The 18,322-nt window shown below is 35.3% G+C and overlaps 1 protein-coding gene across 3 annotated transcripts in view; it reads right to left on the reverse strand.

The window, feature by feature from the left end:
• LMBR1 (limb development membrane protein 1) overlaps positions 1-18,322 on the reverse strand; it is a 180,539-nt gene that overhangs the window by 123,927 nt on the left and 38,290 nt on the right. For 2 of the 3 annotated variants that reach the window (XM_027841033.1, XM_027841032.1), the window contains exon 4: positions 9,916-10,055. In XM_027841033.1, coding sequence (XP_027696834.1) covers positions 9,916-10,055 — 140 coding nt within the window. Of the gene's footprint in view, positions 1-9,915; positions 10,056-18,322 lie in introns of those variants that run through there. The other variant, XM_027841034.1, reaches the window with a different exon arrangement.

Here is an 18,322-nt window from a genome sequence, read left to right on the forward strand (position 1 = left end):
CATATGAAGAAAAAAGGAAATTATTAGAAACTATTATGCTCAAAAATATGCCAATAAAAATGACAATTTAAATGAAATGGATGAATACTTGCCCAAGTATAAACTATCCAGGTTACAAGATAAGTAGAAATTTTAAATAACTAATTCTCAAGAAAAGATACTAAATAAATCATAAATAAGCTTCCAGAGGGAAGAAAAACTTAGTACCAGATAAATTTGCAAACAAATTTTATCAAGCACTCAAAGAATAACTAATTTCAACATTACCCAAACTGTCTGCAAAAATAGCAAAGAAAGAGATTTTACCAAATTCTTTCTATGATATATATACTTCTTGATACCTAAACCTGGTAGAGTCAAAACAGAGGAATAAAACTATGCTAATGAATATTGAAGCAAAAACTTTAAATAAAATGTTAGCAAAGCTGCTACAACAACATATCACAAAGATTATACACTATGACTCAGTTGGATTTATACCAGGAATGCAGAGTCAGTTCAATATTAGGAAACCTATAAACATAATAGACCATGTTAGTAAAAAGATCAACAAAAAACATATAATTATAAAAATAGGTGCAGAAAAAGCTTTACCAAAACACAACAAATATTTGTTTAAAAACTAGGAAATACAGGAATAAATAAGCCTTTATTAATGTAGTATCTATCTAAAAATAAGAGCCAGTACTATACATAATAGGGATAAACTAGAGTCTTTTCATCAAGATCAGGGATAAAGCAAGGATGCCCACAATAATCACTACTAATTAAGAAAATGTTAGAAATGCTTGCTATAGCAATAAAACAAGAAAAAGAAAAAAACAGGAAATGAATATATGCAAAGAGGAAATGAAATTAAAGTTTTTGAAGATAAGATGAGAGAATACTTAAAGAACCCAACAGTTAACTAAAAAATTAATTGAAACAGTAACTTCAGCAAAGTTGCAAAATAAAAAATAAATGCATATACCTCATCAGCTTTACTATACATTGCCAATAAAATATAGGAGAAAGATACAGAAAGAGAAATTTTATTTAAAATAATTATACAATGTATAAAATACTTGGAAGTCTATCTACTAAGATACACAGGAAATATATGAATGCAATTATAAAACATTCTTTTCAAAAGTACTAAATGATGTTATTTAATACTCCAATATTAAATAACTGGAGAAATAATAATTGTTCAAAGCAGAACAATCATTTATACAATGACAATATTGTAAAGACAAACAACTTTGAAAGACTTAAGATCGCGGATCAACTCAATGACCAACTATGATTCCAGAGGATTTAGGATTATATACCTATTTTCTATGCTACCAACCTCCAGACAGAGAGGTAATAGATTCAAGATGCCAAAAGACATATATTTTTGTACACAGTGTAAGAATTTGTTTTACTTAGCTATGTCTATTTGTTACAATGCTTTTGTTTTCTCATTTTTTTAATTGGGGGGGTGGTAGGAAATGAAGAATATATATGGTTGTAAACTGAAAATTCTAAAAAGTGGTAAAAAGAAGACAAAAATTATTAATTGAAAAAGAACATAAAATACAAAAATATTAACTGTTCACAAGTAGGCCAGGCCAATAAATAAATATTATCATTGACAATATTATCTAAATTAATGTACTTATTCAGTGCCATAACAATCAAACTACCAAACAATTCATTTGTAGAGCTAGAAAAAATGAAATTCAATTGCAGGAACAAAAGATCAAGAATTAGAAAAATTAGGAAAATTAAGAAAAAAGTGGAATGGAAAGGGACCTACCAGGATCAGACCTCAAATTATACTACAAAGCAATAATCATAAAAATGACCTATTTTTCTACAAATGATATTTATAAAAATAAAATTGAAAATAATGAGGATAAAATTAAGTATACAACATACAAAAGCAGATGAACATAGTACAGCCTTCTATTAAACCAAAGATAACAACTACTGGGGTAAGGATTCACTGTATAACAAAAACTCACGGGAAAACTGGGAAACAGTCAAAATGAAGTTTATATCAATACCTTTCACCATCTACCAAGATATGCTTCCAAAAGATACATGAATTAGATGTAAAAGGTCACACTTTAAACACATAAGTATACAACCACAAATTAATCAAAGGAACAAGGAAGAAATTACTTTTTAGATACTTTGATAAGGGAACAGCTCATGACCAAATAAAGCACATAGAGGATCACAAGATAAAATGAACTATTTTGATTACATAGGAATTTGTAAAAATGTTTTTTTAAACAAACAAAACCAATATAGTTAAAGATTATAAAGGAAACAATTGACTGGGGGAAAAAATTTGCAGGAAGTTTCTCTGATAAAGATTTCATTTCCAAGATATATAAGGAACTGATTCAAATTTATAAGAATAAGAACTATTCCTGAATAGATAAATGGTCAAAGGATATGACAAATACTTTTCACAGTTAAAAAACCAAGCTATCAATTGTCATAATTGTCAAATCACTACCAATTAGGAAAATGCAAGTTAAAGGCAACTCAGAGGCTGACAAATCGCAAAAGGGTCAATTTCAGAAAAGTAGGGAAACTTGTATAAAATGATAAGGAATGAAGTAAGTAGAACCAGAAGAAAAATGTGTGCAATAACAACACTAGAAATGGACAATTTTAAAAGTCTTAAGAATCCTGACCAATGCTATGGTCAACCATAATTGCAAGGGACTGGTCATAAAGCATGCCATCCATGACTCCGTCATGTCACCACCTGACAAGAGACACAATGAGCTCAATATGCAGAATGAAAACATACATTTCTGAACATGGCCAATACTTTGCTTTGTCTATGTGTATTTGCTTTAAAAAAAAAAAGATTCTACTATGCTCAAAGGGCAATCAAACTGTGAATACCCTTTGATCTAGCAATACCACTTCTCGGTCTGTATCCCAAATAGATCATAAAAAAGGGGAAGGGACCTACATGTACAAAAATATTTATAGCAGCTCTTTTTGTGATGGCAAAGAACTGGAAATTGAGGGGATACCCATCAACTGGGGAATGACTGAATAAGCTGAGATATATGAATGCAATGGAATACTATTGTGGTATAAGAAATGACAAGCAAGATGATTTCAAAAAACCTGGAAAGACTTATATGAACTGATGCAAAGTGAAGTGAACAGAACCAGGAGAACATTGTACACAGTAGCAATAATATTATATGGTGATCAACTGGGAGTGACTTAGCTATTCTCAGCAATAAAATGATCCAAAATAATTCCAAAGGATTCATGATGAAAAATGCTATCCACATCCAGAGAAAGAACTGATGGAACTAAATGCCTATCAAAACATACTATTTACACTTTATTTTTTTGTTTTTTTTTTCTTTTGGTCTGTTTCTTCTTTCACAACATGACTAACATGGAAATATGTCTTACATGACTGCACATACATAACTATGTCAAATTGCTTACCATTTTAGGGAGGGGAAAAGTAAGGGAGAGAGAAAATTTGTAGCTCAAAATTTATTAAAAATGAATGTTAAAATTGTCTTTACATGTAATTGGAAAAAATAAAATACTATTTTAAAAGGTTTTGTTTTCTTTGTTAATTGAAGTGGGCAAGAGTTAGAAGGGACAGAAAATAAATGCTTGCTAATGGGAAAATTTAATTTAAAATAAGTATGAATATATGTACACATGTATACTCATACATACCTGTGATCTTAATCTAAGAATCCCCTCCAACAATGCAATTTGAAACTCACTGAAGCTTATTCATCCTGTGCAACTTTTGTTCATTTTCTCCTAGAAGTTTGCCTCAGGGGTTCTACCCATTATGCTTGAAGTTTTTGTTGATTTCTCCTGACATTGAGAAGATTTCAGTGGAGCACCCTGACAATCCACTTGCCATCCCTTGCCCTTGCTATGTGACCAGTCCATCTTCTCTTCCTGTCCTTGATGACTTCTTTCTTTCCATTCTTCTTCTCAATTCCTAGTTGGTCGTATGTTTCAGCATGCTCATACAACCATGCACCTCTCCACTGCCGTTTGTGTAATACTCATCTTTAGTTCTTCAGAGATAGTAGTGATCCAAGTGTTGCTATTATATGAAAGCATTCATAAATGTTAGTATTGAAAAGATGAGCCTTTGCTACCAAAAAAGCATGGGCTCAATAAAAGAGCTTTGTAATTTTCTTAAAGAAATCCACTCCACCACATGTACAAAAATATTTACAGCAGATCTTTTTGTGGTGGCAAAGAATTGGAAATTGAGAGTATGCCCATCAATTGTGGAATGGCTGAACAAGTTGTGGTTTATGAATGTAATGGAATACTATTGTGCTATAAGAAATGATGAACAGGCAGACTTCAGAAAAACCTAGAAAGACTTGTGTGGTCTGATGATGAGTGAAGTGAGTAGAATCAGGAGAACATTGTACACAGTAACAGCCACGTTGTACAATGAGTAATATTGATAGACTTAACGCTTCTCAGCAATACAAGGATCTAAGACATCTCCAAAGGCCTCATAATGGAAAATGCTATCCACATCCAAAGAAAGAACTATGGAGTTTGGATGCAGATCGAAGCATATTATTTGCTATTTTTTTTTCTTCTGTTGTGTTTTGTTTCCTCTTTCTGGTGGTTTTTTCTATTGGTTCTAATTCTTACTTACAACATCATTAATGTGAAAATATGTTTAATAGGAATGTATATGTATAGCCTATATCAGATTGCGCACCACCTTGAGAAGGGGGGAAGGGGGAAGGGGAGAAAAATTTAAAACTCAAAAGCTTATGGAAGTGATTGTTGATAAATCAAAATAAATTAATTTTTTAAAAAAGAATGTAAGCTCCTTGAGGTCAGGAATTGGTGCTTAGCACAGTGTTGGGCACATAAGTGTTTAATAAATACTTGTTACCTGCCTGCTTAAAAATAATAAAATTAAATAAAGAAAGAAATCCAGTCCGCTCTCCTCCTTCTATTCAATTACTGTCCATCTGAATTGTCTGTTCCAGGTATACACACTGCTAAACAAACACCTATAGGCTGAATGCCCAAGTACATGCTGAAATCTGGGCAACAGATATTCTTCACTCACTGGTCTTTCTTGCGTGGACAAATGGGCCAAACTCCTTTGAGTGATTATAGATCTCTTTCAGGAAGCTCTTCAATGTCTTGAGATTTGATGCAAATAGGAGTATATGAAAGACTTCAACATCCAAAGGAAATCCTTCCTCAACCTGAACTGTGTGCTACATCTCTTCCATCAATGGTGAATAAATTTGATGAGCATATTTCTCCCTGTTTTAAACCTGAGGTTAGGTTTAAACCTGATGTTTATTATCATAAGGCTACAGAAAAGTTATTTCTGTCATGCATCTTCCAAGGAATCCTGAATGATCTTGATATGTGAATTGGAGAAAACTTGTTGTAAAAAGTGATTTCTGTTCTACCAAATCAAATGCTTGTCATAAGCAACAAAACACAATGGGATCTTTTAGTTAACTGTGAGATAATATAGATGTAATCCATCGTTAAATTTCTATTGCAAAAGTCTACTTGTTCCCTACTTGTACCCTCACTCCTTGATTACTATAGAGATGACTTTCATAGATAGGAGGGAAGGAACATAAGTCTGTGTGTGTGTGTGTGTGTGTACATCTATATCTATACCCATATATAGATATAGATACATAGATGTGTTTGTGTGTGTCTATATATATATTATATATATATATATCTCTCACACACACACATGTGTAGGTACACACATACATTTTTATCTTCTAGGGAGGCAGAAGATTTATGGGAAATCATGAAGATGAAACACAAAATTGTAATCTGTGTCAGGAGAAGGAATAGTTACAACAATGAAAGAAAAGGGAAGGGAAGGGAAAAAAGGGAACAAGCATTTATTAAGTACGTACTATATGCCAGGCATTCTGAAAAGTACTTTACAAATATTATCTCATTTAATCCTCACTACAACCCTGTGAGGCAGTTGCTATAAGTATCCTCATTTTACAGATGAGGAAACTGAGCCTGACAAAAGTTAAATGACTTCTCCAGCTGATAAGTATCTGAGGCTAAATTTGAACTCATGTCTTCCTGATTCCAGGCCTAGAACTCTATCACTTAACTGTACAGATATTTAAAAGTTCAAAATTATATCACATAATTATCACTGATAATACTTTCTTAAGGTGAAAGTATCCAAACTCTCTAATTTGTACCCAATCCCATCCAACCAACCATGAATTGGTTCTATATATTTCTAAGTCTACAAAAGCACTATGAGCATGTTCTATAAAAGAAAACCTATAAGTAACAAGCAATCTCCAGTTTATAAACAGAATGTTACAAAATTCTATTTTAAGCCAGAATCCTTGAATTACGAATATTTCTTTTTAAAATATAAATTTTACTTTAACTTTTATTGACATGTACAGATATTATATATAAGAGCATAAGAAAAGAAATCAAGACCAACAAGCATAAGATAACAGATTTAGGGCTAGAAGGGATATTAGAGGTCATTGAGTTCAACCCTATTATTTTACAGATACAGAAATTAAGGCACAGACAACATGTAAGCTAAAATAAAAATATCCTGAGATTGTAACTGTGTATATGTGCCTGTAACTTTTAATATTTACCTAACATTAATCCCACTCCTAAGTATGGGGACACTGATTTTAAGATAGTAATACCTGTATCATTCTTTATCCTTAACCTTCTTTATAATACACATAACATGAATTTGTTGTTACTATTACTGTCTTTAACTGCTTGGATATGGTTCTGTTTTATTCTCTCTCCATGATATAAGTATTCCCATATAATTTCTACGGGCAGCTAGATGGCCCAATGATAGAAAGCTGGGCCTGGAGTCAGGAAGACCTGAGTTCAAATCTAACCTCAGACACCTATTAGCTGTGTGATTCAGGGCAAGTCACTTAACCTCTCTCTCTCTGCCTCAACTTCCTCAACTATAAAATAGGAATAATAAGAGCAACTACCTCCCAGGGTTATAAGGATCAAATGAGATAATATTTTTAAAGTGCTAGCATAGTTATCTAGCACAAAGAAAGTGCTATATAAACATTAGGTATCACTATTATTATTTACGTTGTTTCTTAAGGCATAAAATACATTTTTCCAACAAAGAGGCCAGTTCATATAAGCCCATTTAACCATACCACTGCTAATTGCACTAAAGAATGTAATCAACACTGATGAACCCTTCTGCAAGGGTTCATCCATTCTTCACTTAGAAAATGTTCCAAATTGAAAGACCAGAAACATCTCTCTCCTACTATAATGGGTTCAGAAATATCTCCAACTCTAATCCACTAGTGATAGCTCCTGCAAGATGGGACATAAAGTCAAGAACTGCAACAGAGTAAGGAGTTATCAGAATGACGGACAAGCCGGAATCTCCTTCCAGTATGGATACCCAAGGACATATAAGTTTCAAAGAGTGCTCTGGGTAACCTACTCCTTTTTTTTTTATGAATCTCAGACATTGGCCAGCTTGCTTCCCTTTACTCAACCCACTTTTCTTCTGGTCCAGCACTGAAGAGAAAGTAATCTTAGTTTCTACCCTGTCCTTCTGTTCTTAGAACAAACACAGTATTCCTTACAATGTTTCTCTGAAGGTTTTTACTATTAGCAATAAAAAAGAAAAGGTAAAACAGGGCAAGAGAAAAAAGATTGCCCCATATAGCTCTTCCATTAAAATTCTACTCTGATTCCTCACTGTAGTGTGGAAGTATCTCTAGGTTTTCAAAGCCTGTACCACTAAGACATAAACTCTCACAGGACCTAAAACATGAAAGGACTTTGAATGTGGTACTTCACACATAGCAGGCATTTGATGCTTGCTGAATTAAATAGGATATGGGTTCTTGGTCTATTGTCCAAAGGCCAGCATAGCTAAATTCAGAGAGGCTCATCCCTACACTGGTCATAAGGTAAGGAATGTTTTGTTCAGAAACCCTTATACCTATGGAGTTGTAGAAGGGTTTTTATCAGCAATGGTGTGACAGCATGTTTAAATTAGCTACGCATATTTGTTACAAGAAATCTGTTGTTTTTTTCTTTTCTTTTTTTTTGGAAGGAGTAGAGGATAGGAGGAAAAGAAAACAGATTTCTGTTCATTAAAAAAAGAAGTGGTAGGAGTGATATAGATGTGAAATGATGCATGCACTTTCAGATGATCTAACTGTATTATTAGTTTTATAGCTGTTTTTATCTTGTTATAACAGACCTCTCATGAAATGGGAAGCAATATGTAAATATATGTAATGTAAAAACAAAACACATCAATAAAATTGGCAATGACAAAAAAGATAAAGAAAAAATGTGAGAGAGATGTGGTAGACTTAGAAACAACAAGATCTGACAACTGACTGACTATGACGGGTGAGGAAGAATGAGTAGCCAAATATAAAAATAGGTCATAAGCCTGGATTGGCAGGGAAGATGCAATGGCGTTCTTGTTAGCAAAAGGAAATTTTGGAAGATGGCTGGGTTTGGGGAAATACAGAAGCTCTGTTTTACACACCTAGAATTTGAAATGTCCAGAAAGGAAGAAAGCAGGGAGGGAAGAAATGAAGAAAAGAGGGGGAGGCAAAGGAGAAAGGGAAAAGAGGGGAGGGAAAGGGAAAAGCATTTATTAAGCACCTGCAATGTGCCAGGCATTGTACTGAGTGCTTATAAACATTCATTTGATTCCCAAAAAGACCCTGGAAGATAGGTGCTATAATTATCCCATTTTACAGATGAGGAACCTGAGGCAAACAGAGGTTAAGTGACTTGCCCAGGGTTACACAGTTAAGCGTCTGAGACAGTGTCTTCCTGACTCCAGGTCCAATGCTCTATTCTCTGCACCATCTATCTACCATCTACAGGAGAGAAAGGAAGGAAAGGAGGGAAGGAGAGAGGGAAAACTTATGAAGAGCTGTCTACGTATGAAACACTACACTAAGCAAGACCAGCTCCCAGGAGTTCACAGTCTAATGGGGGAGAAAGCACATCTGGGAAGCTTCAGACAAGAGTCAGATACAAAGGTTACATGGTCCTTAAGGTACTGCAGCAAAGCAGAAGGTCATACATGCCTCTTCTTTCTTGTTATTCCTCTAATGTCAATTTCTATGTGGAGCCATCTCCAAGGACCATGGTGAGAAGAACTTCCTTTTCTGGGTCTTTAACAACTGCGGCTGTGGCTGAGGCACCTGCAGGACCAGTCTCCAGGCTGCATCTCCACAAGGGCTGCTTCCCAGGATAATGGCATGGCTATTCCCAAAGCTCCTGGGCCCACAGTCCTGGGCCGTCTCCACAAGTTCTGAGGGGAGTGGTCCAGCTGGTACCGGTGTATGTAACTTGCCTGGCAAATGCTGCCTTCTGTCTGTCCCCTGGGGTACCTTACTTCAAGTAGGCCAGCTTGCCTATCCTACAGGTTGCAATTGATTGGCAGCTGGTGAGGGTATCTGGCCCTTTTAAGAAGAGTAGCTGTGATGTGATCTTTATCTTTATCTAGTACCTGGCACAGTTTCTTGCATATAGTAGGTTCTAAACAAATCAATTTACCTGTTCATTTAAGTAACTCTTAATTTTTAAAAAATATATTGACTATAAATACTTGACTATTGACTAAAATAAGTTTTTCACAAATATCATTTAGACTAGTAATGGAATAACCATATTGAAACATAAAATCAGATTTTCTGTTTCTATTAAAGCCTCATAAAAACTTTTTGGTATACTTTTTTTTTAAATCTTGAAAATGAAATAGAAAACTAAAATAAATTTACTTCCTCAATTCCTACCAAGGATTCAAAAATAATTTTTAAAAGATATACAGAAAGGAGGGAAAAAACTTTGAAAAATATCAATTTTAAATCCTATGTCAATATATATACTAACCATGAATCAAGGAGCCATTTAACCACTGGATATAGTAGTTTTGTGGAAAAGAAAGGAGGATTTCATTGCTGATTATTGAGAAAGGAAGAAGCAAAACTGCACCAGCTGAAACCGCTAACGTGAAGGTGCTCAAAAACAGCCTGAAAGGGAAAAAAAAAAAGTTAGTCACCACAAAGACTTAAAGAAGCAAAGGACCTATAATGCAAATGCTTTTCAAATATGGACTATTTCCAGGACTTTAAAAACTGCATGAAGTTAAAAACATCCTTCTTTAAACGACATGAATAGGGGTTAGACTTGTTATTTCATTGATACAGGACAGAGAAAACTCTCTTTCTCTACTAACACACTTTCTCACAGCCTTAGAAAACTGAGTTTAACAGACTTGTCCAGAGTTACACAGCTAATGTGTCAGAAGCAGGACCTGAACTTAAATCTTCTTGGCCCTGAGGCCAGTTCTATTGATGACACCACAGTGTCTCTCCAATCTTTACAATCTTCACTAAATTCATTTATCTGGATAGGTTAGTGTCCAAGAAATATCTTAGGTAGAATTGAAATCTGGGGTAGAAAAAGATGATCTCAGTATTCCTTTTAGTACTGAAACTCTATGGCTCTGCAAAAATATTGTGGGATGTAAAAATGGGGGCCAAAAGAATACTGGCATGTACTGAAGTAAAATATCATTCAACCACTAAAGACAGGATATGTGGCTTTGCAAACACGAAATCTAATCTTAAAGTAAGTATAAATACTTATTTTATGATTGTATCTGTTTAACCGTCTGGCAACATAGTCACACACAACAGCATGATAATTGTTTCAAGTGATTAAAATGCATGTCTACAAAAGATATTAATAAGGGGAAAGGTCAATTCAGGCAAAATCTTACACAACCACCGGTGCAGAATGGACAAATGAAAGGAAAACTATAAAGTATACCAACATCAGGGAAGTGAAAACCATTTTTTAAATAAAACATCTCTTCCATTAAAGCCTTCCAAAAGAAGAATCTAAAAACAAATACAACATATTAAAAGTAAAAGCAATGAAAAAACCATGCCAACCTCCTAAAATACATACTTTAAAATGTGACTTTGAAGTCAATGCCACCTTGTGGCAAATAATAGAACTATTTTTTTCATAAGCAACAAGTAATGAGGTAAGGTCCCTCTGTTCTAAAAAAGCAGGATGGCAAATGGAAGGGGGAAGAATTTCCATATTGTATGAAAATTAAAAATTTAACTATAGGAAAAGTATGATTGATTACCTTTCCTGAAAAGGCATGTGGTATACCAGAAAAAGCATTGGGCACTCAGTAATTTAAGTTCTAGCACTGGCTCTGATCCACCACAGACCTGAAGGCAAGCAACAACCTTCTGGTTCTGACTCCTCAGTAAAGCCAGGGAGATAGATGAATTCAATGGTGTCAAATTCAAACAGAAATAGATCCCTGTGAACCCATACTGACTCAGAAAACCACAAATTATATTACTTATGTTCTACTGTTGGGCAGTGGATGGAATAGTGGGCCTAGAGTCAGGAAGACTCATCTTCCTGAATTCAAATCTGGGCTCAGACACTTACTAGCTGTGTGACCCTGGGCAAGTCACTTAACCCTGTTTGCCTCAGTTCTCTCAACTGGAAAATAAGCTGGAGAAGGAAATGGCAAACCACTCCAATATCTTAGCCAAGAAAACCCAAAATGGGATTATGAAGAGTAGGACAGGACTGAACTACAACAATAAATGACATGTTCTATTGTATTTTTATTAATTTTGTTAAATATTTACTCATTACACTTTAATGTGGCTCTCCTTGCACTCCTGACTGCTTCTGCCTGCTGGTCCAGAATCTGATGTCTTTGGACTAGATGATCTATAAGACCTCTTCCAATTCACACATGCCATGACTCTTATGAAAAGAAAATGTCACCCATAAAACCAGAATGAGTGGGAAGTATAAACTTTAAGAAATGTTATTTTAGTTTTCACTGATCAGTTAACATATCATTAACACAATAATAGCATAGCAAATCATAAAATGTTAGTATGCCAAGGGTCCTTAGGGATCATCTAATCTGACTCCTTCATTTTATAAATGAAATTGAAACCCAGAGATCAAAATAAGTAGCTCAAATTCACAGAGAAAGTAAGTGGCTGAACCAGGACTAAATCTCCAGGGTTCCAGCCTTCACTGTGATTTGAGGACCACATCTATTGGCAACAGTCATTCTGGGCATATTAACAACTTTAAGAAACTGATTTACTAACAGAAGGAAGCAAAGTCTACGGGGGTACACTGAAGAAGGAGCTGGAGATTATAAGTAGAAGCAAAATAAATTGGGACACAGGGACAAAAAGTAAAGGTGGCCAGTCAAGCCACTAACTCATCAGCGAAGGTGAACCCACAGCCCTCAGTCTTCAAAGCAAGTACTGTCTATCAATGTATCTAGACTTGGTCATCTGTTTCAATTTCCTGTTGTTGTAAATAATAAGTCTCAGCTTATTTCCCAGCAGCAAAGCCAGACTCAGTACACCACAGAGAAATGCTTCATGTGCCACCTTCTAGTAAACATGCCAGGACTTAACACAACCAGTTAGTTCATAAAGTAAATTTAAAATATCATTTTTATTCAGTGACTGGTTAGGTACTAGCTTAGTAACAGTTTTCTCTATGATACAATTATAATAGCATCCCTCCCCACTAATATAAAAATAAAATCTGTTGATATCAACAAATCAGTGACAAAAAAAGAATATATAAAAAGAGCAGGCCTGATGTACATTTGCTTAACTGAAATACACTTGTACCCTAGAAACTAAACAAAAACAAAACAAGCAAACAAAAAAAAACCCAACGTCTATGGGGTAACTGAATTTTAGTGGTTCTCCAAAAGGAAAAAATCATTAGTTAATGTTATTCCTAGGCAGGTCAGTTTTGGTACATAAAGAAAAATATCCTATACCTTGACAGGATCTTATACATTTTAAAAATACATAAACATGACCCAAAAAACCCACCACTTTTGGGCAACACTGCTGTCAAAAGCTCTTAAGCATTAGTGGAAGCAACAGTGTTGTAGAAACATAGCTAGAGCTGGAGTCAAGCCGTGATTTCACACCCTGGCCCTAATATTTACCAGTTGGATTCCTTCACTCCTTTGAACCTCAGCTTTCTCATTTGCAAAATGGGGGAAATATTCTTTGCACAAACTATGTCACAGAGTTGTGAGGAAAGTATTTTTATAAACCTCAAAGTGATAAAGAAATTAACAATTATTGTACATTTTTCTAAGCTTGATATTTCATAACATGTTTCTACCTTTGTCTTCAGGATTACTAAATGAAATAGCACTGAGAATTTAGCATTCAAGAGAAAATGTTGCTGCTGAAAGCCTCCCAGTGTAATAATGATTAAACAATTCTCCAAAACACTAATTTCCTCTCTTGGTTTTTTCATATCCAACAGTATCTTCTAGATAGCTAGAAAATTCAAAAAGCAAAATTAAATTATAATTAATCTTAATTTTTTAAAATAAAACATCCTATATACCTTAGAAGCAAAAGAAGAGAGTCATGGAATCATAAGGAATTGGAGATCATAAAGTCCAACCTACTCACTTTACAGATGATAACAACAGCCCACTATTATAGAGTACTTTAAGGTTTACAATGTCCTTTCCTCACAACCCTGTGAGGTGGGTAATAAAAATATTATCCTCATCTTCCTCCAGATGGTGAAATAAAACCTTGAAAGGCTAAATGAATTGTTCAAAATAACATAGCTAGATAAAGGAAACCAGAATATGCCATCACAATTCCAAAAGGAGTTTTTTTATGAATTTTAAAGTGCTAAATTATGAAATGCTCATTATTTAAAAAATTTACTCTCAAGAATAGTTTATCTGCATATAAACCACTCAAATTCTTGTTAACTAATGACTTAAATAAATCTGTCACACTCATAAATAAAAAAGAATAAAAGGTTTTATAAAATATGTTCCTCAAATTTTTTAAGTTAAATTACATTTAAAGGCACTAAGAAACCTGAGACTTTACTATACACAGTTGGCGCCACCTCCTGGAAATTCAAATGTACAATCATTAAGGTTAGAAACGGAATGCTGAAATGCTTCAACATTAATGCCAAGAATATAGCTTCAGTACAGAGAATCAGGGGTTTCAAATTATAGTCCTAGTTCTATCAATGACATTTGTGAGAAATCTTAAGTGGATAATGATTCTTCTAGCTACTATTTTTTCCCTTAAAATAAAGGAGTAATTTATATTTACCTCACCAAGCAACTATAAACTTTCCCTTAAAGAGTATTTATAATGTTTTCATAGTCTCCAACTATGATTATAACATACACATCAAGGAGGGGGATAAAGAAGGGCATCCACATCTGTAATTTCATCAGTGTGGGGAGATCCCAGTTTGGAAAATATCTCCACCAATGCAGGACAGCAACCTCTCTGAAACAAGTCTTAAGAGTCACCTGAGGCAATGAGAGGTTGTTTGACTGTGGGCAAGTCACAATTTCCACTATAAATACCTGGCATCCAGCCTTCTCTTAAAGGGCCTTCAGTGAGGGGGAAACCTCTATACCCACTTTTAAATGTCAACTCTAATTGTCAGAAAATTTTTCTTTCTATAAATCCTAAATTTGCCTCTGCCTTTCTACACAACAGGTCCAGTTCTGTCCTCTAAGGCTAAATGGAACAAGTGTATCTTCCACATGTTAGCCTTTCAAATACTTAAAGACAACTATCATGTAACCCTTAAGTGTTTTCTTCTCCAAGCTAAATTCAGCGCCTACAACTGATCCTCAAATGGAATGAACTCACGGTGCTTCCCCATGCTGGCTGCCTGCCTCTAAACATTTTCTGGTTTATCAATATCTTATTAAACTGGCACCCAATATTCAACATAATACTCCAAGTATTGGTTTGTCATGAAGATTATAGGAAGATTATCACCTCCCATAGTCCCAATCTATATGTACATTAGTTTTCTTAGCTGCCATATCACACCAGTGTCAGATCCTGAGCCTACAGTCCACCAAAGTTCCTAGATCTTTTTCAGATGAACTGTTGTACCACCACACCTCCATCTTGCTCTTGTGAAATTTATTGTTGGACCTCAAGTATAAGACTTTACCCCTTTTAAATTTCATTTTGTTATATTTAGTCCAATGTTCTGGCCTGTCAAAATCTTTTGAATACAGCCTTTGTCCTTCTATTAGCAATCTTTCCCAGCTTTGTGTGATCTAAAAATTTGATAATCATACAATCTTTGCCTTCTTCCAAATAACGGATAAAGAAAAAAGCCAAATGCAAAACGCCTCCAGCGGCACTCCACTGGAAACCTCTTTCCAAGCTAATGCCTACTCTTAATGACCATTCCAGGGCTGTTTTGTTCAACTAATACTGAACCCACCCAACTGAGCTCATGTCTCTCCATTTCTTCCCTACAAGTGCCATGAGAGATTTCATTAAACATTTTGCTAAAATCTAGATAAAAAATCTATCTCCAGACTTAGCAGTCTAGTAACTCTATCAAAAAAAAAAAGTCAGGCACAAACTGTTCTTGATGAAACCACAATGGTTCTATATCATTACTGCTTCCTCTTCTAGATGTTCACTAAGCATCTCTTTTAATAATATATTCTAAATGAGTTATCACAAGACCTCAATAAAAAGAATAAGGAAAACCAGGATTAGACATAACAAGTGACTGACAAAAGTTGAAGTTTGGTGTGAGAAAGTATGTGACTGTACTCTGTACTGGAGTATCTGTAGTTCTTCTATAACCCTAAGTCCCTTCCCCTTGTCATGGGGTGGGAGAAGAGTGGAGTGAAGAACTCAAGGCAGTATTTTAAGTCTGGAGGACTGTACAGGTCCCTGGGAGGCAGAGTTTTCTAGAGGAGTAAGGTGCTTGACTTGCTAGAAACCCTGAGCTCTTTCCCCTTGCTGAAGAGTCCTATCCAGGGCAGTACTATACGGGCAGTACTGGAGGAATGAGTATGTCCCTGGGAAGATAGAAGCTAACCAGAGAGGGGAAAAGAACTATCTTGATTATTTATGAGTTCGTTAGCAAGTCCTCTGTATTTTTATCAGGATATATATACATATATACACATATACATGTGTGTATGTATATGTATATGTGTGTGTGTGTATATATATACACATACTCGTGTGTGTATATATATAGACACACATACATATATCTATATATGTACATATGTATATGTGTGTGCACATACACTTTAGAATTTTGCTAGGAATCAAAGTCAAACATTGGTCTATAGTTTTTAAAATCCATTGGTTTCTCTTTCCTAAAATCGGGGACATCTGCCATTCTCCAGTCTTGTGGTATCTCTCCCATTTTCCACGATGTTTCAAATACTAATGAGGGTGGCTCTGCAATAACTAATTCTTTCAGTATCCAAGTATGCAGATAAGCTGAGTCAGGTTAAGTTAACTCAAAGTCAGGCAGCTAAGTGCTCTCTTACTATCTATTCACTTTTCTTGAATATAAACTGTCTATTAATCATTTAGGTTCTCTCCTTTCCAATTCAAAACTCATGCTCCTTAGAGAAGAGAGAACAAGTTAAAAGTTAACCATCTCCTCCTCTCCAATATCCATTATGATTGTCCTATACACCCCAAACAGTGGTTCTTTTCCCCTTCTTAAATACTGCTCTTTTGCCCAAAGTAAGCTTTAAAAACCCCTTTTTCTTAGCTTCCTTGTAACCTCAGCTTATTCCTTGTTTAGCACTACTTACACAAGCCTTAACAAAACCACATTAGAATATAAGTACCCTGTGAGTAGAAATGGTTTCGTTTTGTTTGTGTCTCCAATGTAATCTCACAATTCCTGGCACTTGGTAAGCACTTAATAAATGCTAGTTTACTTACTGTCATCTACTCTTGCTACAATGGTCCTTTTAAAATCTGAGCTAGGGGATACTTCCTCTATGTATTAGTCTGTTTAGATAACTTTTTTCTTTTTCTCCTTCATTAGAATTGTTTATTGGCATCTTCAGAATGTCATTCTTGAGAACCCTCCATCTCTCCTGGGTCAACTTTCCCTGCAGAACTAGAGGCTGTGGGAGCCTAACCATCTTCTCTCTGTACCCTTTGAAGATCACTATGCATCTGAGACTGTATTGAGGCTCCCTATCACCTTCAGGATCAAATACAAAACCTTCTGTTTTGCATTCAAAGCCTTAGCCCCCTTCTACTTTTCCAGTCTTCTTATACCCTTAACCCCCCATATCCTTCCACATACTCCTGATAGTGACACTGGCCTCTTTGCTGTTCCATAAACAAGACACTCCATCTCTTGGCTCCACGCATTTTCTCTGGCTGGCTCTCATGACTAGAATGCTCTCTCCTAAGATCTGGTTCCTGGCTTCCCTGCCCTCCTTCAAGTCCCAGCTAAAATTCTACTTTCTATAGGAAGTCTTTCCCAATCCTTCTAATTCTAGCGCTTTCTCTCTGTTAATTACTTCTTATTTATCCTGTATATGGTTTCTCGGTACATATCTGTTTGCTTGATGTATATCTCCCATTAGATTGTGGGCTCCTCAAAGGAAAGGTCTGTCTTTTGCCTTTCTTCGTATCCCCATCTAGTGATGAACACAGTGCCCAGCACATAGTAGGTGCTTAATAAATGCTCACTGACTGAGTGATTGACTATTCTCAACTTCTAAGAGAGATTCCCTCAATTTCACCCCAACAATCAGTTCTTCCTTGTCAGTGAGAATTAGATCCAGAAAAGAATTTTCCCTTATTCATTTCTTCACCTTTGAAGTGGTAAACAACCAGTGAGACAAATAAAGAAATTATTAGCTGTTGTGCTTTTAGCAACGAGAGGGCTAGCACAGACGTCAAGCTAACTAAAACTCCACGTTACTACCATATCATGCCTTTGGGCCAGGCTTTTGATTGCTTTAGTATATGGTACTCTGATCATGAAGACACTATCATTTTTGTTCCCCATAACACTGGACTTTATCCAAGTGCTCGCTACCATGCTCCCCCCCTGGATTTCCTCACATGAACACACAACTCTCCCTCCCTTTTAACCTATTTTGTTCTTTTTGAAAAAGGTATGCCTTTCCAAAGCCATATTTCACACATGAATCTCACCTCAAGTGTCCAATATCATGAGGTCAAAGCTGCCCCACTGCAGTAGGATTTCTAGTCCGTTTTCCTTATTACCCATACTTTGAACACTCATGCATTTAAGTTAAACTATCTCAGTATTTCCTTTCTTGGATTTAGTCCCCTGTTGACTTCCAGACTTTTCAAATGCTAATTCATTCTACGCTGTAGTAACTCTCTATGGTATCTTGCATGGCGGAAATACATAAACAAGATTCTTCCTCCTTCTT

The sequence above is a fragment of the Vombatus ursinus genome, unplaced genomic scaffold (genome assembly GCF_900497805.2).
Source record: "Vombatus ursinus unplaced genomic scaffold, bare-nosed wombat genome assembly UNPS02014852.1, whole genome shotgun sequence".
Classification (NCBI taxonomy): domain Eukaryota; kingdom Metazoa; phylum Chordata; class Mammalia; order Diprotodontia; family Vombatidae; genus Vombatus; species Vombatus ursinus.